The 18,659-nt window shown below is 38.8% G+C and overlaps 1 protein-coding gene across 2 annotated transcripts in view; it reads left to right on the forward strand.

The window, feature by feature from the left end:
* The window catches only part of METTL16 (methyltransferase like 16), a 73,685-nt gene that overhangs the window by 32,289 nt on the left and 22,737 nt on the right, over positions 1 to 18,659 (forward strand). For both annotated transcript variants that reach the window (XM_027625846.1, XM_027625847.1), the window contains exons 4-6: positions 1,747 to 1,887; positions 4,301 to 4,416; positions 6,734 to 6,876. In XM_027625846.1, the coding sequence (XP_027481647.1) occupies positions 1,747 to 1,887; positions 4,301 to 4,416; positions 6,734 to 6,876 (400 nt within the window). The remainder of the gene's footprint in view (positions 1 to 1,746; positions 1,888 to 4,300; positions 4,417 to 6,733; positions 6,877 to 18,659) is intronic.

An 18,659-nucleotide genomic window follows, 5' to 3' on the forward strand; every position in this document is an offset into this window, starting at 1 on the left:
TGTATTTATTACCCTGGAGGTACCTGATCTTTGGGCAGTTGAAGAAAAGTACTTTTTCTTTTTTGCTGTTTGCTTTTAAATGAATTGAAGTATGAAGAGAAAGGCAGTTGTGTGAGAATCAAGGCTTGGCATCTGGTCCAGGTATTTTTTTCCTACAGAGCTTCTTCCTTACTCTTAATGACTCTGGCTTACCAGAATGGCTAGCAGGGACTAAATAATTGTGGCCTCTGAGAGGAGCTTGAGTTCCCTTTACCACCCGTTCCTTCACTACCTCATACATCCCCAAGGAGGTGTTTGCCCAGTAGCCTCAGGGCCAGGATGATATAAGTAAACATGATAGGAAGTATAGCAGTCACGGTGACTGTCAGAGGGCTGTTAGTTATTGTCCTGTCTTTTTCTTTTTTTTAAGATTTTGTCAGAGAGAGAGAGAGTGAGTGAGCAGAAGCAAGGGGAGCAGCAGGCAGAGGGAGAAGCAACTGCTGAGCAAGGAGTCATCTCTCATGGTCTAAAGAATTACTTTTTTGTTTAAGATTTTATTTATTTGTCAGAGAGAGAGAGAGCGCATGCGTGCAGGCAGAGGAAGAAGCTGGCTCCCCACTGAGCAAGGACCCCAACACGGGACTCAATCCCAGAACCCCTGGGATCATGACCTGAGCCGAAGGCAGACGCTTAAGCAACTGAGCCACCCAGGCGCCCCTTTTGTCCTGTCTTTTATCATCCTGTTCAGAATACTTAATGAAGAAGCAGTACGATGACCCTGGGTTTCCTCTGGGTGAAGAGTATCTCTAGCCCTCATCTCTTCTTGCCAAATCCTTATAAGACTAGACTGGCACCAAGATGTGGTCAGGGGAGAGCAGGCCTGGAGTGGCTGGTAGGTGCTGACCACCATAGGCCTTCAGGAGAATCACTGGCTTTTCTTCTCTTGAATGTGTGCTTTGGATCTTATTGGCCAATATTAGTCAGTGGTCATAAAAGCAGTATTTGTGGTTAGTATATAGTCCAGTCTATGCTTGGGGGATACAAGTTTAGGACCAAACCCTAGTTGTCAAAGAGTGATTTTTGCCTGGAACATTTGCCTTCAAATGTCTCCCTTGAAACCATGGTGGGGCAAGCAGTGATTGATGTTTTGGATCTGGATCAGATGTCTTTCCATGTCATCACATCTAAGAAATGAAATCTCTCTTTAGTTGTTTTTGTTGTGGTTGTTGTTTTTAGGTTTTTTTTGTTTTAACTTTGATTTCCTTGAAGTAACAACTTACAGATATGTGGGGAATTGGTCATTTAAAAAATCTTAAAAATTTTACATCCTATGTATTTTTTTCTGCTTTTGGGGAACGGGATATACATTGATCTATTTTAAGCTTTGATTTCATTTAAGAAAATCGAGTTTTGTGTGAGATTTAAAATGAAAAATTTTATAAAGTAAATTAACGTGTTTTGATAATTTTTAATCAGTCCTGTAGTCCTTGATCACCAGCCTGGTAGCACACTTCATTTTAAATACAACATACAAAAGAAGAGGATGCTGTCCTCTAAGAAATTTGAATCCCATTATGAGGTAAGACTGACATACCTGAAATGACTAGAGAACCCAGCAGCTACAGTATGTATGTAATCAGGTACCAGCTTAGGATTTAAACTGTTAAGGTTACAAGAATTCTAAGAAGAGAAGAATGGTGTTTTGGCTTGTTATTCTCACCTCTCCCTCTGGTGTGTGCAACATGTTTTGCATTTTCGTTTTACTAGGTACTGGGGCATCCTGCATCTATCCTTTACTTGGAACAACCTTAAATGGCTGGTATTTCCTTGCAACAGAAGTAGATGACATGTGCTTCAACTATGCGAAGAAAAATGTGGAACAGAATAATTTGTCTGATCTTATAAAAGGTTAGCTCTACAGAATAAATACCCCTTTCAAGCACTGTTTAATAATCTGTTTTTATAATTTAACACATCTCATTTTTTGCTTTAATATACAGACTTTGGTAATTTTTAAAAAATATGGTATATTGTGGAAGGAAAAATAAAATAAGATAAAACAGAGAGGGAGGCAAACCATAAGAGACTCTTAACGTTGGAGAACAAACTGAGGGTTGCTGTAGGGGAGGTGGGTGAGGGATGGGCTAAATGGGTGATGGGAATTAAGGAGGGCACTTGTGATGAGCACTGGGTGTTATATGTAAGTGATGAATCACTAAATTCTACTGAAACTAATACTACACTATATGTTAACTAACTTGAGTTTAAATGAAATCTTGGAAGAAGAAAATAAATGAAACAAGTAGAACAGAAAAAATAAGGTACATTGTAATGGGGTTTTCAGCTTTGTTATCAGAGTTAACTCAGAAGGAAATATGGTAAATATAGTCGATCCTCATAATTTGTGGATTCTGTATTTGTGAATTTCCCTGCTTGGGGTTATGTTTAACCCCAAAATCAATAATCGAGGTACTTTTAGGGTCATTTACAGACATGTGCAGAGTGGCAAAAAATTTGAGTCATCCAACACGCACGTTCCCAGCTGAAATTGAACAAGGTGATGCTCTGCCTTTTTGTTTCAGCTCTCTGCTATAAACAAGTGTCCTTTTCATAGTCTATTTAATGTCACTTTTTTTTTTCATTTTTGTACTTTTTCTTGGTGATTTTGCTGTTTAAAATGGCCCCTAAAGAAACTGCTTAAGTGGTATCTAGTAGGTGTTCCTTCAATATAAGAAGAATGTGACAAACCTTACAGGGAAAATACATGTGTTAGATAAGCTTCATTCAGACATGAGTTCTAGTGCTGTGGGCCATCATTTCAGTATTAATGAATCAGCAGTGTATGTTAAAATAAGGTGTCTTTTAAAAATAAATAAGTGTCGGAGACGAACCATGAGAGATGATGGACTCTGAAAAACAAACTGAGGGTTCTAGAGGGGAGGGGGGTAGGGGGATGGGTTAGCCTGGTGATGGGCATTGAGGAGGGCACGTTCTGCATGGAGCACTGGGTGTTATGAACAAACAATGAATCATGGAACACTGCACCAAAAACTAATGATGTAATATATGGTGATTAACATAACAATAAAAAATTAAAAAAAAAATAAAAGTGAAAACTGAAAAAAAAATAAATAAATGTCTTTAAACAGAAATACACATAAAATAAAATTATATATTGATCAGTTGTTGAGACTGTTTGACCAGAGGCTCATAGTTACCTAACCTTACATTTCTCTTAGGAGCCATTGGTTCCAGTTCAGTGTTCATGGTGACTTTATAAAACAGAACTACCACGAGTAATGGAAATCAACTGTACATGAAGTAACCTAGTCACCAAGATTTTATTTTTTGTCATTTTAGAGAGAGCACGAGTGGAGGGAGGGGCAGAGGGAGAGGGAGAAAAGCAGACTCCCTGCCGAGCAGGGAGCCTGATGGGGGGCTCGATATTCCTACCCTGGGATCATAACCTGAGCTGAAACCAAGAGTCGGACACTTAACCAACTGAGCTCCCCAGGTGCCCCGTCACCAAGATTTTAAAAGGGAAACCCTGCTGTTGATTAAAGTGTACCATCTTTTTTATTTCAGTACATGGAACTGTGCCACAGATAGTCAAGTCCCCTTAGTGACCAGTTACTTTTAATTTTATGCTTACTGTATATTTGAAGAGCTGTTCATATTTGCTTTTTTTCATTAAAGAGAATTTATGTCTCTTTATGGAAAAACAAGGCTTTTCTTACTAGTGTTAAGCATATCATTATAAGGGGAGATACTAACATTGTTAATGTGTTTTTCAGTTGTCCATTTCTGTGTTACAAATTACTCCAAAATCTAGCAACTTTAAACAAATATCTCATAGATTGTGTGGGCCGGAAATTTGGGCATGGCCTACTTGGGTGGTTCTGGTTTAGTCTGATGAATTTGCAGTCATCTGAAGGATTGACTGGGGATAAGAGATTTGCTCCCAAGATGGTTCATATAACTTGGTCATTGGTAGTAGGCTAGATTCATTCTCGTGGATCTCTCCTCTAGGCTACTTGAGCAACCTTACAGTGTGTCAGCCTGGCTTCTCTTAGTGCAAGTAATTCAAGAAATAGGGCAAGGAGGAAGCCATTTTTCTTTTATGACCTAGCCTCAGAAGTGACATCCTTTCACTTCATATTCATTCTGTTCAGTAAAAGTGAGTCACTGAGTATAGCCTATACTCAAGGAGAGGGAAATTAAACTCTACCCATTGAAGAAACTAGTGTCATAGAATCTGTGGTCATATTTGAAAACTACCACAGCATTAATAGTAGTTAACAGTTCCTATTTTTTCTCCTAGTGGTAAAAGTACCACAGAAGACACTCCTGATGGATGCTCTTAAAGAAGAATCTGAGATAATCTATGATTTTTGCATGTGCAACCCTCCCTTTTTTGCCAATCAGTTGGAAGCCAAGGTAAAGTACCTTCTGCTTTAAGACAAATGACTAGGGGCACCTGGGTGGCTCATTCGGTTAAGCGTCTGTGTTTTTGGCTCAGGTCATGATCCCAGGGTCCTGGGATGGAGCCCCGTGTTGGGCTCCCTGCTCAGCGAGGAGCCTGCTTCTCCCTCTCCCTCTGCTGCTCCCCCTGGTTGTGCTCTCTCTCAGATCAATCAATCAATAAATAAAATCTTAAAAAAAAAGATAATTGACTTACTTACCTTGTTGACATTTGCAAAGATAAGAGCAGACAACAGCTTTTATTTTGGAAGCTATATGAGGATGTTTCTGGTATCAAGCACCTGAGGACTCAATTCATATTGACTTAATAAAGGAAGTTTATTGGCTTACATATCTGAGGAATCCAGCAGCAGTATATTTTATGTATATATGAAGATATATACATAAAGGTACCCATGCCATAAGTGTAAATTGGCTTTTCCAAAGTGAACACTCCTGTGGAACCAGCATCCAGATGAAGAAATAGAATATTACTAGCATCAGAACTAAATTTCTTTTTATATCAGTTTTATTGAGATATAATTCACATGCCATACAATTTACCCACTTAAAGGGTAGAATTTAGTTATTCTTAGTATATTCACAGAGTTGTGCAGCTATCATCACAGTCCATTTTAGAACATGATTTCATCACTCCCCTACCCCCCCATCCCCATTAGCAGTTACTCTGTTTCCCATAGCTCCTATAGTCCCCGGTAACCACCAGTCTGCTTTCTGTCTTTATGGATTTGCCTATTTTGGACATTTCATGTAAGTGGAATCATACAATATGTGGTCTTTTGTTACTGTGACTAAACATAGTACATTTTCAAGGTTCATCCCTACTGTAGCATGTATCAGTACTTAATTTCCTTTTATTGCCAAATAGTATTCCATTGTATGGAAATACCACATTTTACTTATCCATTCATTCATTGATGGACATTTGGGTTGTCTTTACTTTTTGGCTGTTACGAATAATGCTAATGTGAGCATTCATGTACACATGTTTGTGTAGACATTTCTCCTTGGTATATACCTAGGAGTAGAATTGCTGAGTCAAATGGTAACTCTGTTTAGTTGTTTGAAGAACTGCCAGACTGTTCTCCAAAGTGGCTGCATCATTTTTCATTCCACCAGCAGCAGTATATGAGGGTTCCACTTTCCAGTTTCTCCACGTGCTTGTTAACACTTGTTATTATATTGTCTTAATCATAGCCATCCTAGTGGGTATGAAGTGGTATCTCATCTTGGTTTTGATGTTTATTTCCTTGATGACTAATTATGTTAAACATCTTTTCATGTGCTTATTGGCAATTTGTATATATTCTTTCGAGAAATGACTGTTCAGATCCTTTACCCATTTAAAAATTGGATTATTTTTCTTTTTATTATTGTTGTAAGAATTCTTTATGTATTCTAAACATAAGTTCCTTATTAGATTTATTATTTGCAAACATTTTCTCCTGTGGGTTGTCTTTTCATTTTTTTTTTTTTTTTAAGATTTTATTTATTTGAGAGAGAGAGAGCGTGAGAGCAAGAGCACAAGCGCGGGGTTGGGGGGGGGCAGGTCAGAAGGAGAGGAAGAAGAGAGAAGAAGGCTCCTGGCTGAGTAAGGAGCCTGACTCAGGGCTCAGTCCCAGACCCTGGGATCATGACCCGAGTCGAAGGCAGACGCTTAACCCACTGAGCCACCTAGGCACCTCATATTTTCACTTTCTTGGTGTCCTTTGCAGCCTATAAGTTAAATTTTAAGGAGTACAATTTCTCTAAGAGACCATTGCCTAATCGAAGGTCATGAAGATTTACTTCTATGTTTTCTTTGGAAATTTTATGATTTTAGCTTTTATATTTAGATCTTTATTTAATTTTTTAATATGATTTGAGGTAGGAGGGGATTAAATATTTAAATTTAAAAAGTGAGATCATAAGAGTACTAGAAGAAAACATAAGTAAATATTTATATAATCTTTGGGTGCAGTATTTTCTGTGCATGATACTAAGACAAAACATAAAGAAAAGTGACAGATTAGGCTACATAAAAAAGGTAAAGTTTTTATATGTTAAATCACAAAGATGGAAGGTAAAAAAGACCCTGGGGAAGAATATTAGCATGAATCCAGTTGCTTAAAATGTAATATTACAATGGCTGAATGATTTTTAAATCCTAGATTTAGCATGATATTTGGAAACTAAATTACATCTCAGCATTCTTACTTTGAACTAGATTATAGTCAAAGACTTGGTCTCACGGTATAAGAATTTTTCACCACATGTTGTTGTTGTCGTGCAGGGAGTAAACTCTCGAAATCCTCGGAGACCTCCACCTAGTTCCGTAAATACAGGAGGTATCACAGAAATCATGGCAGAAGGAGGTGAATTAGAGTTTGTTAAAAGGATCATCCATGACAGTTTACAACTTAAAAAAAGATTAAGGTAAGTTAGTTATTACAACACGGGACTATTTTCTCCCCATGTAATTCTAAAAGAAACCATGTCACTTAGAGGAAATGTAATCATAGTAGTCTAAAGAATAAACAGATAAAGATGGAAAAGATTGCAGATTCCACAGCCTGTAAAGACCCTGTTTCTGAGGATGCTCTTACGGTTCTAATTGATTTGTTTTTCTTGTACTACATGGATAGAAAGGAGGAAAATACTGTATGATTGTATTGCTCCCATTGGCATGGTACTGTGGTGGAACAAAACTGATTCAAATATGGCTTTTGATTAGAAAACAGATGGGTTCAGATCTGTCCCATGAACCAGAATAAATTTGTTGCCTAGTCCTTGATGCAATTTATGTTCTTGGAATCAGTCTCCCAAACAATGACAGATGTGAGGACATTGAGCTGTCAAGAACTTAATGAAGGGAAACTGAGATCACTAACCAGTTCCAGAGGAGAGTTAAGGCTATTCCTTTTTAAAAGCTAATTATTTCAGGGGCACCTGGGTGGCTCAGTCGTTAAGTGTCTGCCTTCGGCTCAGGTCATGATCCCGGGGTCCTGGGATCGAGCCCCGCATCGGGCTCCCTGCTCAGTGGGGAGCCTGCTTCTCCCTCTCCCACTCCCCCTGCTTGTGTTCCCTCTCTCGCTGTGTCTCTCTCTGTCAAAATAAATAAATAAAATCTTTAAAAAATAAAATAAAATAAAAGCTAATTATTTCGGACAACACACCTGTAATTAAGCAGCATAAGGTACTCGAAAAGTGCTATTTGTCTCGCTTGACTTCTCACCCTGCCAAGTGTTGTTGAAATGATGGATAATGTGGTAGTTCAAAAGTGAAAGGGTTTATAACCCTAGGATTTAGTTTGGGACATAGAGAAGATTTTTAAAAATTTTAATAAAATACACATAACATGAAATTGATAGTTTATAAAACTATTAAAGTGTACAGTTTAGAAGTGTTAAGTACATTTATATTGTTATGCAGTGAATCTCCAGAACTCATTCTTATAAAACTTAAACTCTCTACACATTAAACAGCATTCCCTCATTCCTTCCTCTCACCCCAATGTCTGGCAAACACGATTCTTTCTGTCTCTGTGAATTCGATTATTCTGGGGACTTTTTATAGTGTTTGTCCTTTCGTGACTGGCTTCTTTCACTTACCATATGTGTCCTCAGTGTTCATCCATGTTAGAGCATGTATCACAATTTCCTTCCTTTTTAAGGCTGAATAATATTAATATTCCATTGTATGTATATACCACATTTTGTTTATTCATTTATTTTTTGATGGACATTTGGGTTGCTTTCCCCTTTTGGCTATTGTGAATAATGTTGCTGTGAACACAGGAATGCAAATATCTCGTAAGACCCTGCTTTCAATTCTTTTGTGTATAAACCCAGTGAAATTGCCAGATAAAGAATACTTTTTCTTTTGGATTTATATGTGTTTAAAGCTGCTTATTTTACTTAAAGGCCAATTCCAAAACAATGAATATCCTAATTTGTTAAATGTGAGTTTATACATTTGCGGGAAGCAACTGGATTATTGGGTGGTTTGCCTCTCAGAAGATTTACACATCGTTGAAGCCAAAGGTTAATAAATTTCTGCATTAAATTGATTTCTTCAAAGACCTGATAGGGTATGAAGAAGAAAGTGACGTAAGTTACACTGAGCATTGAGAAGAGTTTGAATAAGTAAAATAAGCTTAAAGGAGGTAACAAAGCACTGAAACTGTGAAAAGATGTAACCAGGGCCATGTGGCTGCTTCAGAATCTACTGTCGGCTTTTGAGGGACTGGAGCCGACCAGGGAAATGGGGAAGGTTGTTTTCAGGAGGCTTTTAATTGGTAAATTTCTATTATTTCTGAAGTCCCATTCGAACTACAAAAGTATGTTTTATTTTTATTTTGGGGGGGGATGTAGGGCAGAGGGAGAGGGAGAGAGAATCTTAAGCAGACTCCATCTCCTCGGCATGGAGCCCTGATACGGTGCTCCATCTCACAACCCTGAGATCATGACCTGAGCCGAAATCAAGAGTCACTCAGATGCGTAACCGACTGAGCCACCCAGGTGCCCCAGAACTACAAGAATATGTTTTGAAGAAACACCATTATTTTATTTTTTTAAGATTTTATTTATTTATTTGTCAGAGAGAGAGGTGGGGAGAGGCAGGCAGAGGGAGAAGCAGGCTCCCCGCTGAGCAGGGATTCCCAATGCAGGGTTTGATCCCAGGACCCTGGGATCATGACCTGAGCTGAGGGCAGATGCTTAACTGACTGAACCACCCAGGCGCCCAGGAACAGCAGGGAGAGAAATTGATCACTATGTTCCAAGTCTGCCTATACCTGGTTCAGTGGCAGCCCCCAAATTGAATGAAAGGTACATGTTTGCTAGGAAGGATAAATTGCTAGAGCCCATCATATCTCGTGAGAGTTGACCATTTTGAACTTGGTATCATAGAAGGAAAACATTGTCCATTTATGATTTATTTAAACATAGGGTTCAGCAGTCTTGTCTGCTCTGTTAGGACGCAGGCAGTTTGAGAGAGATAATAAAAGGAAGAGAAGAAATTAACTCATTTTTATTGAAAAGAGACTAAAACAATGTTTTTTAAGAGTATTTCTCATGTTGTTTACAATTTCACATTTGTTCCATGCTGATTTTCATTTGTACATAGTACCAGTTCGTGTCCTCCTACATATTTTTATAGTTGACATAATGTTTGTACCACTCTGCAACTCTCAAATTTTAGAATGCTGTGAAAACTGTATGCAGCCATACCTTGGAGATACTGTGGATTTGGTTCTAGACCACAGCAATGAAGTGAATATTGCAATATGAAACAAGTTAAATGAATGGTTTCCTGGTACATATGTTACATGCACATACTATAGTCTAGTAAATGTGCAGTAGCATTATATCTAAAAAAATGTACAGACCTTATTAAAAATACTTCATTGCTAAAAAATGCTGACTCTCATTTAAGCTTTCAATGAGTTGTAAGCTCTGCTGGTGGGGGAATTTTGTCTTGGTGTTGATGGCCGCTCACTGGTGGTGGCTGAAAGTTGGAGTGGCTGTGGCAGTTTCTTTAAATAAGACAACAATGAAGATTGCTGCATTGACTCTTTCACACCATTTCTTTGTAGAATGTGATGCTGTTTGATAACATTCCACTCACAGCAGAACTTCTTTCAAAATTAGAGTCAATTCTCTCAAACCCTGCTGCCACTTCTATACTAAGTTTATGTAAAATTCTAAATCCTTTGTTGTTATTTCAACAGTCTTCATAGCATCTTCACTAGGAATAGATTCTAGCTCAAGAAGCTACTTTCTTTGCTCATCCACAAAAAGCATCTCCTCATCCATTCAAGTTTTATCATGAGATTGCAGCTATTGAGTCACATCTTCAAGTTCTACTTCTAATTCTGATTCTCTTGCGATTTCCACCACATCTCTTCCTCCACTAAAGTCTTAAGGCCCCAAAAGTCATTCATGTGGGATGGAATCGGCTTCATTCCAAACTTTTGTTAATGTTGTTATTTTGACCTCTTTCTGTGAATCCCAAATGTTCTTAATGGCATCTAGAATGGTGAAGCCTTTCCAGAAGGTATTCCGTATACTTTGTCCAGATCCATGAGAGGAATCACTATCTATGGCAGCTAGAGCTTTATGAAAGGTATTTCATAAATATAAGATTTGAAAGTCAAAATTACTGCTTGATCCACGGGCTGCAGAGTGGATGTTGTGTTAGCAGGCATGAAAACATCATTTATCTCATTGTGCGTCTCCATCAGGGCTCTTGGGTGATGAGGTGCATTGTCAGTGAGCAGCAATATTTTGAAAGGAATCTTTTATTCTGAGCACTAGGTCTCAATGGTGGGCTTAAAATATTCAGTAAACTATGTTGTAAACATTGTGTTGTCACCCAGGCTTTTGTTCCATTTATAGAGCTCAAGCAGAGTAAATTTAGCATAATTCTTAAGGGCCCTAGGATTTTCTGAATGTTCAGTGAGCATTGGCTTCAACTTAAATCACTCAGCTGCATTGGCCCCTAACAAGAGAGTCATCCTGTCCTTTGAAGCTCTCTAGCTATGAAAGCCCTAGATGACATCTTGTTTCAATATAAGATTGTTTCATCTACATGGAACATCTATTGTTTAATGTAGTCACCTTCATTAATGATCTTAGCTAAATCTTCAGGATAACTTGCTGCAACTTCTGCATCAGCACTTGCCGCTTCACCTTGCATTTTTATGTTCTGAAGATGGCTTCTTTCCTTAAAACCTCATGAATGAACCTCTGCTAGCCTCAAGCTTTTCTTGGCAGCTTCCTCACCTTTCTCAACCTTCATAGAATTGAAGAGAAATAGGACCCAACTCTAGATTAGCCTTTGGTTTAAGAGAATGTTGCAGCTGGTGTGATTGTCTATCCAGACCACTAAAACTTTCTCTATATCAGCAAACTGTTTTGCTTTCTTATCATTAATGTGTTCACTAGGGTAGCACTTCTAATTTCCTTCAAGAAATTTTTCTTTGCATTCACAACTTGGCTAACAGTCACAAGAGGCCTAGCTTTTGGCCTATCTTGCCTTTTGACATGCCTTCCTCACTGAGCTTAATCACCTCTAGCGTTTGATTGAAAGTGAGAGAAGTGGACCCCCCTTTCATTTGAACACTTCGAGGCTGTTGTAGGATTGTTAATTGGCCTAATTTCAGTATCATAGTGTTTCAGGGAATAGAGAAGAGAGGGAGAGGGATGGGAGAACAGCTGGTTGGTAGAGCAGTCAAACACACAAAACATTCACTGATCAAGTTCACCATTTTACGTGGGTGTGATTTGTGACACCCCAAAATAATTACAGTAGTACTATCACAGACCATCATAACAAATACTATAATAATGAAAACGTTTGAAATACTGGGAGATTTACCAAAATGTGACACAGAGACACAAATTGAGCAACGGCTATTGGGAAAATGGTGTCAGTAGAGTTGCTCAATGCAGGATTGCCCCAAATTTCAATTTGTTAAAAAAAAGAAAAATCTGTGAAGTGCAATAAAAGAAGGCACAAAAAATGAGGTATGCCTATATTTTGAAGCTCTGAATAAGTGACTAAAAACAAGTATTTTAACCCTACCATCTGCTGCTTATCCCTCTAGAATTTTTTTCTTCTTATTACTGAAAAAGTGTAGGAACTAAGCAGAATTTGTAACATGGGGTGAAATCAGTTAAATTTGTTGGACTGATCTCAGTGGTGGCACTCAAGATGCCTCATCTCCCTGTTACAATTCATGCCTCACCTAAGTCATGCTCAGCAGCACCTGCAGTGTGGTTGTGTACCTTAAAGAATTTTACAGCCGGGAGGCTCTTGGGAGGTAAAGTTATCCAGTATCTTAGTTTTACAGATTAGAAGCTCGGGACCTGGATCTCCTGATTCTGGTCTAGTACTCTTCCCACCACCCTCTGCGGCAGCTGCAGCTCCAGCATGTGGCTAGACTTCTGAGTAGATAGCCTTTCTAGTGCTGATGAAGATTTATAAGTGCTTGTCATCCTTACCTTTCATGTTTTGTGCCTGTGACTTGAGCTTACTTCATAGCATTTTCTTTTTTAGAGACTCACTCACCAAAGCTTCTAAATAGATCAGCAGACTTGGTCAGACTCCTCATGGCCTTAATTCCAGTCTTGTCATTGGTTATTAGGTCTGAAGCTGATGCCCTTTATGGCAGTTATTTTACGATTTTTCCAGGAACCAGAGATCTGTATCTGCAAAGTTCTTTTTTTTTTTTTTTTTAAGATTTTATTTATTTGACAGAGACACAGTGAGAGAGGGAACACAAGCAGAGGGAGCGGGAGCAGGAGAGGGAGAAGTAGGCTTCCCGCCGAGCAGGGAGCCTAATGTGGGGCTCGATCCCAGGACCCTGGGATCATGACCTGAGCCGAAGGCAGACGCTTAATGACTGAGCCACCCAGGCGCCCCTGTATCTGCAAAGTTCTAACTTAATACAGATTTTACCATTTTTCCTCTTTTTGCTTTTTCCTTTCTAATCCCTACCCCCTACCAGATGGTAGATACTTCTTGGGTCTGTATATACTCTACATATTTGGTGATGGGCAATAAATCGAATAATCTGTGCCTTTTGAATGTAATTCTTTGACTTAAATTTTGTTTTCTTATTGGTAAAATGGGATAATAATAGTGGGTCATAGAATTAAATGAACACATATTTGATATAATGAATATCAAAGAGGATCATCTTAACTGTTGTAGGAATTCAGTAGATTTACATGTGTGGTCCACTGTGTTGAAAGGATGTTGCAAGTACTTTGTTATGTTATTTTAATAAAGAACTCCCCCTCCCCTTCTGTTTATTTTTTTATTTTTAAGATTTTATTTATTTATTTGAGAGTGAGAGAGAGAGAGAGCAAGCATGGGGGGGTGCAGAGGGAGGGAGAAGCAGGCTCCCCGCTGAGCAGGGAGCCCGATGCAGGGCTGGAACCCAGGATCCTGGGATCATGACCTGAGCCAAAGGCATATGTTTAACTGACTGAGCCACCCAGGCACCCCTCCCCTCTTGTTTTTTTAAAGTAGGTGCTAGTATAGTTATGGGGTACTATAAGTAATAGTTGCAGGGAATAATTGTAGATTTTATAACTGGGCTTTTAATCAGTTCTTCAGCTGAAAGACTCCATTTTCCTATAAACTTTGACTTGTCTTTATAAAAGGGTAAGCCACTTGATTTTTCTTGTCTATGAGATTGGGATAATACCTCCTACAGTTAGTTGTTCAGAGAATAAAGAGAAATTACATATGAATGTACATGTAAACTGAAGTGCTATCTAAATATTAGATGTTACTACTATTTTTTATAATTTTATCTTTCCTTTAAAAAAAAAGATTTATTTATTTATTTTAGAGAGAGTGTGCACGAGTCAGGGGAGGGATGGAGAGAGAGAGACAGTCTCTCAAGCAGACTCCCCATTGAGTGTGGAGCCTGACATGGGGCTTGATCTCACAACCCAGAGATCATGACCTGAGCCAAAACCAAGAGTTGGATGCTTAACTGATTGAGCCACCCAGGTGCCCCTATAATTTTAATCTTTTTAAAATAATCACCCTTAGAGAAAATTAGAAAATGAAGAAAACATTGATCTCAGCACTTTGACACACTATGAACTTATTTTGGGTGCATTTCCTGCCAATTTCCCCTTTTTTCATTCCCACAGTTGTAATCATGAATACCAATAATTTTGTCTTCTGCTTTTGTTTTTAACTTTATTTTTTTCATTCCTTTGTTTCTTTGTGGTTAATGGTATGTGCATAGCAGTAATTTTAAATAGCTTGACAACAGTCCATAATTAAGTAATTCCTTATAATTGGGCATTATATTTATTCTTTTTCTCATTGTTACAAAAAACATACCACTTCTCGTTTGTTACTGAACTGCTACAGATAAATCTAATGAGACTATTGTGAATGGCTGTCTTTGACCTCTGGTTTCATCTTTGATTGGGACCCATTGTAGGGTTGCAAATCAATAAAAGTGTTTTTTGGGTGTCATTAGAAAGAAATGCACCCCTTGCTCCAGTGTACCAACTCACTACACAGATACAGGATGTAGAAATGTATTAGGGGACAGATAGTATACCAGCCTATTCTCCAGGTAGAAGAGCTTTTTTCTCAATTTAAACCTAAAAGTATTTCTTAATTGTGAGCTCCACAGGAGACAGATGCTGTATTTTGATTTTTTTCTTCCTACTCAAGTAGGAGGATGAAGAATAAGCAGCTTGAAGGATGAGGGGCTACTATATGATTTTTTTTTTTAATGAATCAGTTTATGTGCTTTTCATCACCTTAATTTATGTATCATAGTTTAATTCCTTTCAAGTTTGATGTGGCAGAGCGTTGTTGATTGGTGACTGCTCAGGTCTTAGGGAGAAAAGGTTGAATCCAGTTGCTCATGCCATGACGAGCTAGCTGTATCTGTTTTTATGGCATATCCACCTATAGTAGGTAGTCACTGGTTCTACTTTAAGCGGTCAGAGAAGAGAGTTGTTACAATAAAACATGTATTTTTAGTTCATCAGGCAATTACAAAAAGGAATACCAAGGGGCGCCTGGGTGGCTCAGTTGGTTAAGTGTCTAACTTTGGCTCAGGTCGTGGTCTCAGCATCCAGCAATTGAGCCCTTATCAAGCCCTGCATCGGGCTCCATACTCAGTGGGGAGTCTGCTTCTCCCTGTCTCTCTGCCCATCCCCACACTCATGCGCTCTCTCTCTCAAATAAATAAATAAAATGTAAAAAAATGTTTAAATAGAAAGAAATACCAAAGAATGAAAAGCCTTGGCCCCACTCTTGGAGAATCTTGTTATAGTGTTTCTTGCACATGTAAAAATGTGTGTGAATTTACTTTTTTAAGAAAAACATAGAATGAAAGTTTATTTTTAGCCATGTGGATTTGTAATTTACGGTACTTTAAATATAAAATTTTGAGACTGGATAGACATTAGGGCTACTCTGCTGCATACTTAGGGGCATTTATTCTGGTAATTTGTTATAGGCAGCAAAATGTTAGGTTCTACAGCTAGAGAAGTTTTTAGACTATGCTCATTGCCACTTAACATGCCAAACCTCTGCTTCTATCTGTTTTTCTACATTACACTTCAGATTAAGATTTGGTGTTTTAAAATAACCAATCCCGGGGTGCCTGGGTGGCTCAGTCGGCTAAGCGTCTGCCTTCGGCTCAGGTCATGATCTCAGGGTCCTGGGATTGGGCCCCGCATTGGGGCTCCCTGCTCAGTGAGGAGTCTGCTTTTCCCTCTGCCCCTCCCTCTGCTCATGCTCGTTTGCTCGCTCTCTCTCTCTCAAATAAATAATCTTTTAAAAAGTAAATAAATATAAAATAACCAATCCCCACTAAAAAGAACCAGGCCCCTTGGAGAAATGGGTGATTCCAGTGCTGGGTAAAGGTAAGTTTAAGAGCCTGGAATGTCTTATAATACCAAAAAATAAGCAAGTGCTCAAAATACGACATGTCAAAAGGATATAGGAGCCAGTTCAAGCCAAATCTGTGACAATATGATTTTCTTTTTTTTATTACGTTAATCACCATACATTATATCATTAGTTTTTGATGTAGTGTTCCATGATTCATTATTTGCGTATAACACCTAGTGCTCCATGCAGAACGTGCCCTCTTTAATACCCATCACCAGGCTAACCCATCCTCCCGCCCCCCTCCCCTCTAGAACCCTCAGTTTGTTTTTCAGAGTCCATCATCTCTCATGGTTCATTTCCCCCTCCGATTTTCCCCTTCATTCTTCCTCTCCTGCTATCTTCTTCTTCTTTTTTTAATTTTTTATTGTTATGTTAATCACCATACATTACATCATTAGTTTTTGATGTAGTGTTCCATGATTCATTGTTTGTGCATAACACCCAGTGCTCCATGCAGAACGTGCTCTCTTTAACCAGGCTAACCCATCCCCCTACCCCCCTCCCCTCTAGAACCCTCAGTTTGTTTTTCAGAGTCCATCGTCTCTCATGGTTTGTCTACCCCTCCGATTTAGTCCCCTTCATTCTTCCCCTCCTGCTATCTTCTTTTTTTTTTTTTAAACATACACTGTATTATTTGTTTCAGAGTTACAGATCTGTGATTCAACAGTCTTGCACAATTCACAGCGCTCACCATAGCACATACCCTCCCCAGTGTCTATCACCCAGCTGCCCCATGCCTCCCCCCCCACCACTCCAGGAACCCTCAGTTTGTTTCCTGAGATTAAGAATTCCTCATATCAGTGAGGTCATGTGATACATGTCTTTCTCTGATTGACTTATTTCGCTCAGCATAACACTCTCCAGTTCTATCCATGTCGTTGCAAATGGCAAGATCTCATTCCTTTTGATGGCTGCATAATAATTCCATTGTGTATATATACCACTTCTTCTTTATCCATTCATCTGTCGATGGACTTCTTGGCTCTTTCCACAGTTTGGCTATTATGGACATTGCTGCTATAAACATTGGGGTGCACGTACCCCTTCGGATCCCTACATTTGTATCTTTGTGGTAAATACCCCATAGTGCCATTGCTGGATCGTATGGTAGCTCTATTTTCAACTTTTTGAAGAACCTCCATACTGTTTTCCAGAGTGGCTGCACCAGCTTGCATTCCCACCAACAGTGTAGGAGGGTTCCCCTTTCTCCACATCCCCGCCAACATCTATCATTTCCTGACTTGTTAATTTTAGCCATTCTGACTGGTGTGAGGTGATATCTCATTGAGGTTTTGATTTGGATTTCCCTGATGCCGAGCGATGTTGAGCACTTTTTCGTGTGTCTGTTGGCCATTTGGATGTCTTCTTTGGAAAAATGTCTGTTCATGTCTTCTGCGCATTTCTTGATTGGATCATTTGTTCTTTGGGTGTTGAGTTTGATAAGTTCTTTATAGATTTTGGATACTAGCCCTTTATCTGATATGTCGTTTGCAAGTATCTTGTCCCATTCTGTCGGTTGTCTTTTGGTTCTGTTGACTGTTTCTTTTGCTGTGCTTTTTATCTTGATGAGGTCCCAATAGTTCATTTTTGCCCTTGCTTCCCTTTCCTTTGGCGATGTTTCTAGGAAGAAGTTGCTGCGGCTGAGGTCGAAGAGGTTGCTGCCTGTGTTCTCCTTTAGGATGTTGATGGACTCCTGTTTCACATTGAGGTCTTTCAACCATTTGGAGTCTATTTTTGTGTGTGGTGTAAGGAAATGGTCCAGTTTCATTCTTCTGCATGTGGCTGTCCAATTTTCCCAACACCGTTTGTTGAAGAGACTGTCTTTTTTCCACTGGATATTCTTTCCTGCTTTGTCAAAGATGAGTTGACCATAGAGTTGAGGGTCCATTTCTGGGCTCTCTCTTCTGTTCCATTGATCTATGTGTCTGTTTTTGTGCCACTACCATACTGTCTTGATGATGACAGCTTTGTAATAGAGCTTGAAGTCCGGAATTGTGATGCTGCCAGCTTTACTTTTCTTTTTCAGCATTCCTCTGGCTATTCGGGGTCTTTTCTGGTTCCATACAAATATTAGGATTATTTGTTCCATTTCTTTGAAAAAAGTGGATGGTATTTTGATGGGGATTGCATTGAATGTGTAGATTGCTCTAGGTAGCATTGACATTTTCACAATATTTGTTCTTCCAATCCATGAGCATGGAACGTTTTTCCATTTCTTTGTGTCTTCCTCAATTTGTTTCATGAGTATTTTATAGTTTTCTGAGTACAAATTCTTTGCCTCTTTGGTTAGATTTATTCCTAGGTATCTTATGTTTTGGGTGCAATTGTAAATGGGATCGACTCCTTAATTTCTCTCTCTTCTGTCTTCTTGTTGGTGTATAGGAATGCCACTGATTTCTGTGCATTTTATATCCTGCCACTTTACTGAATTCCTGTATGAGTTCTAGCAGTTTTGGGGTGGAGACAATATGATTTTCATAATAAATAATGACAATAATGGGTTTTAAGCCATTAAATAAAATAAGCAAAGAGGAGAGAGGAAAAGTTGTTATAGTAGAATGCCAACTAATACATGTAGAAAGAATAAAGTTAGAAAAATCACCATTTGGCCATTATTTTATTTTATTTTTTATTTTTTTAAAGGTTTTATTTATTTATTTGCCAGAGATAGTACAAGTAGGCAGAGAGGCAGGCAGAGAGGCAGGCAGAGGGAGAGGGAGAAGCAGGCTCCCCGCCGAGCAGGGAGCCCAATGCAGGACTCGATCCCAGGACCC

The sequence above is a fragment of the Zalophus californianus genome, chromosome 16 (assembly GCF_009762305.2).
Source record: "Zalophus californianus isolate mZalCal1 chromosome 16, mZalCal1.pri.v2, whole genome shotgun sequence".
Lineage (NCBI taxonomy): Eukaryota > Metazoa > Chordata > Mammalia > Carnivora > Otariidae > Zalophus > Zalophus californianus.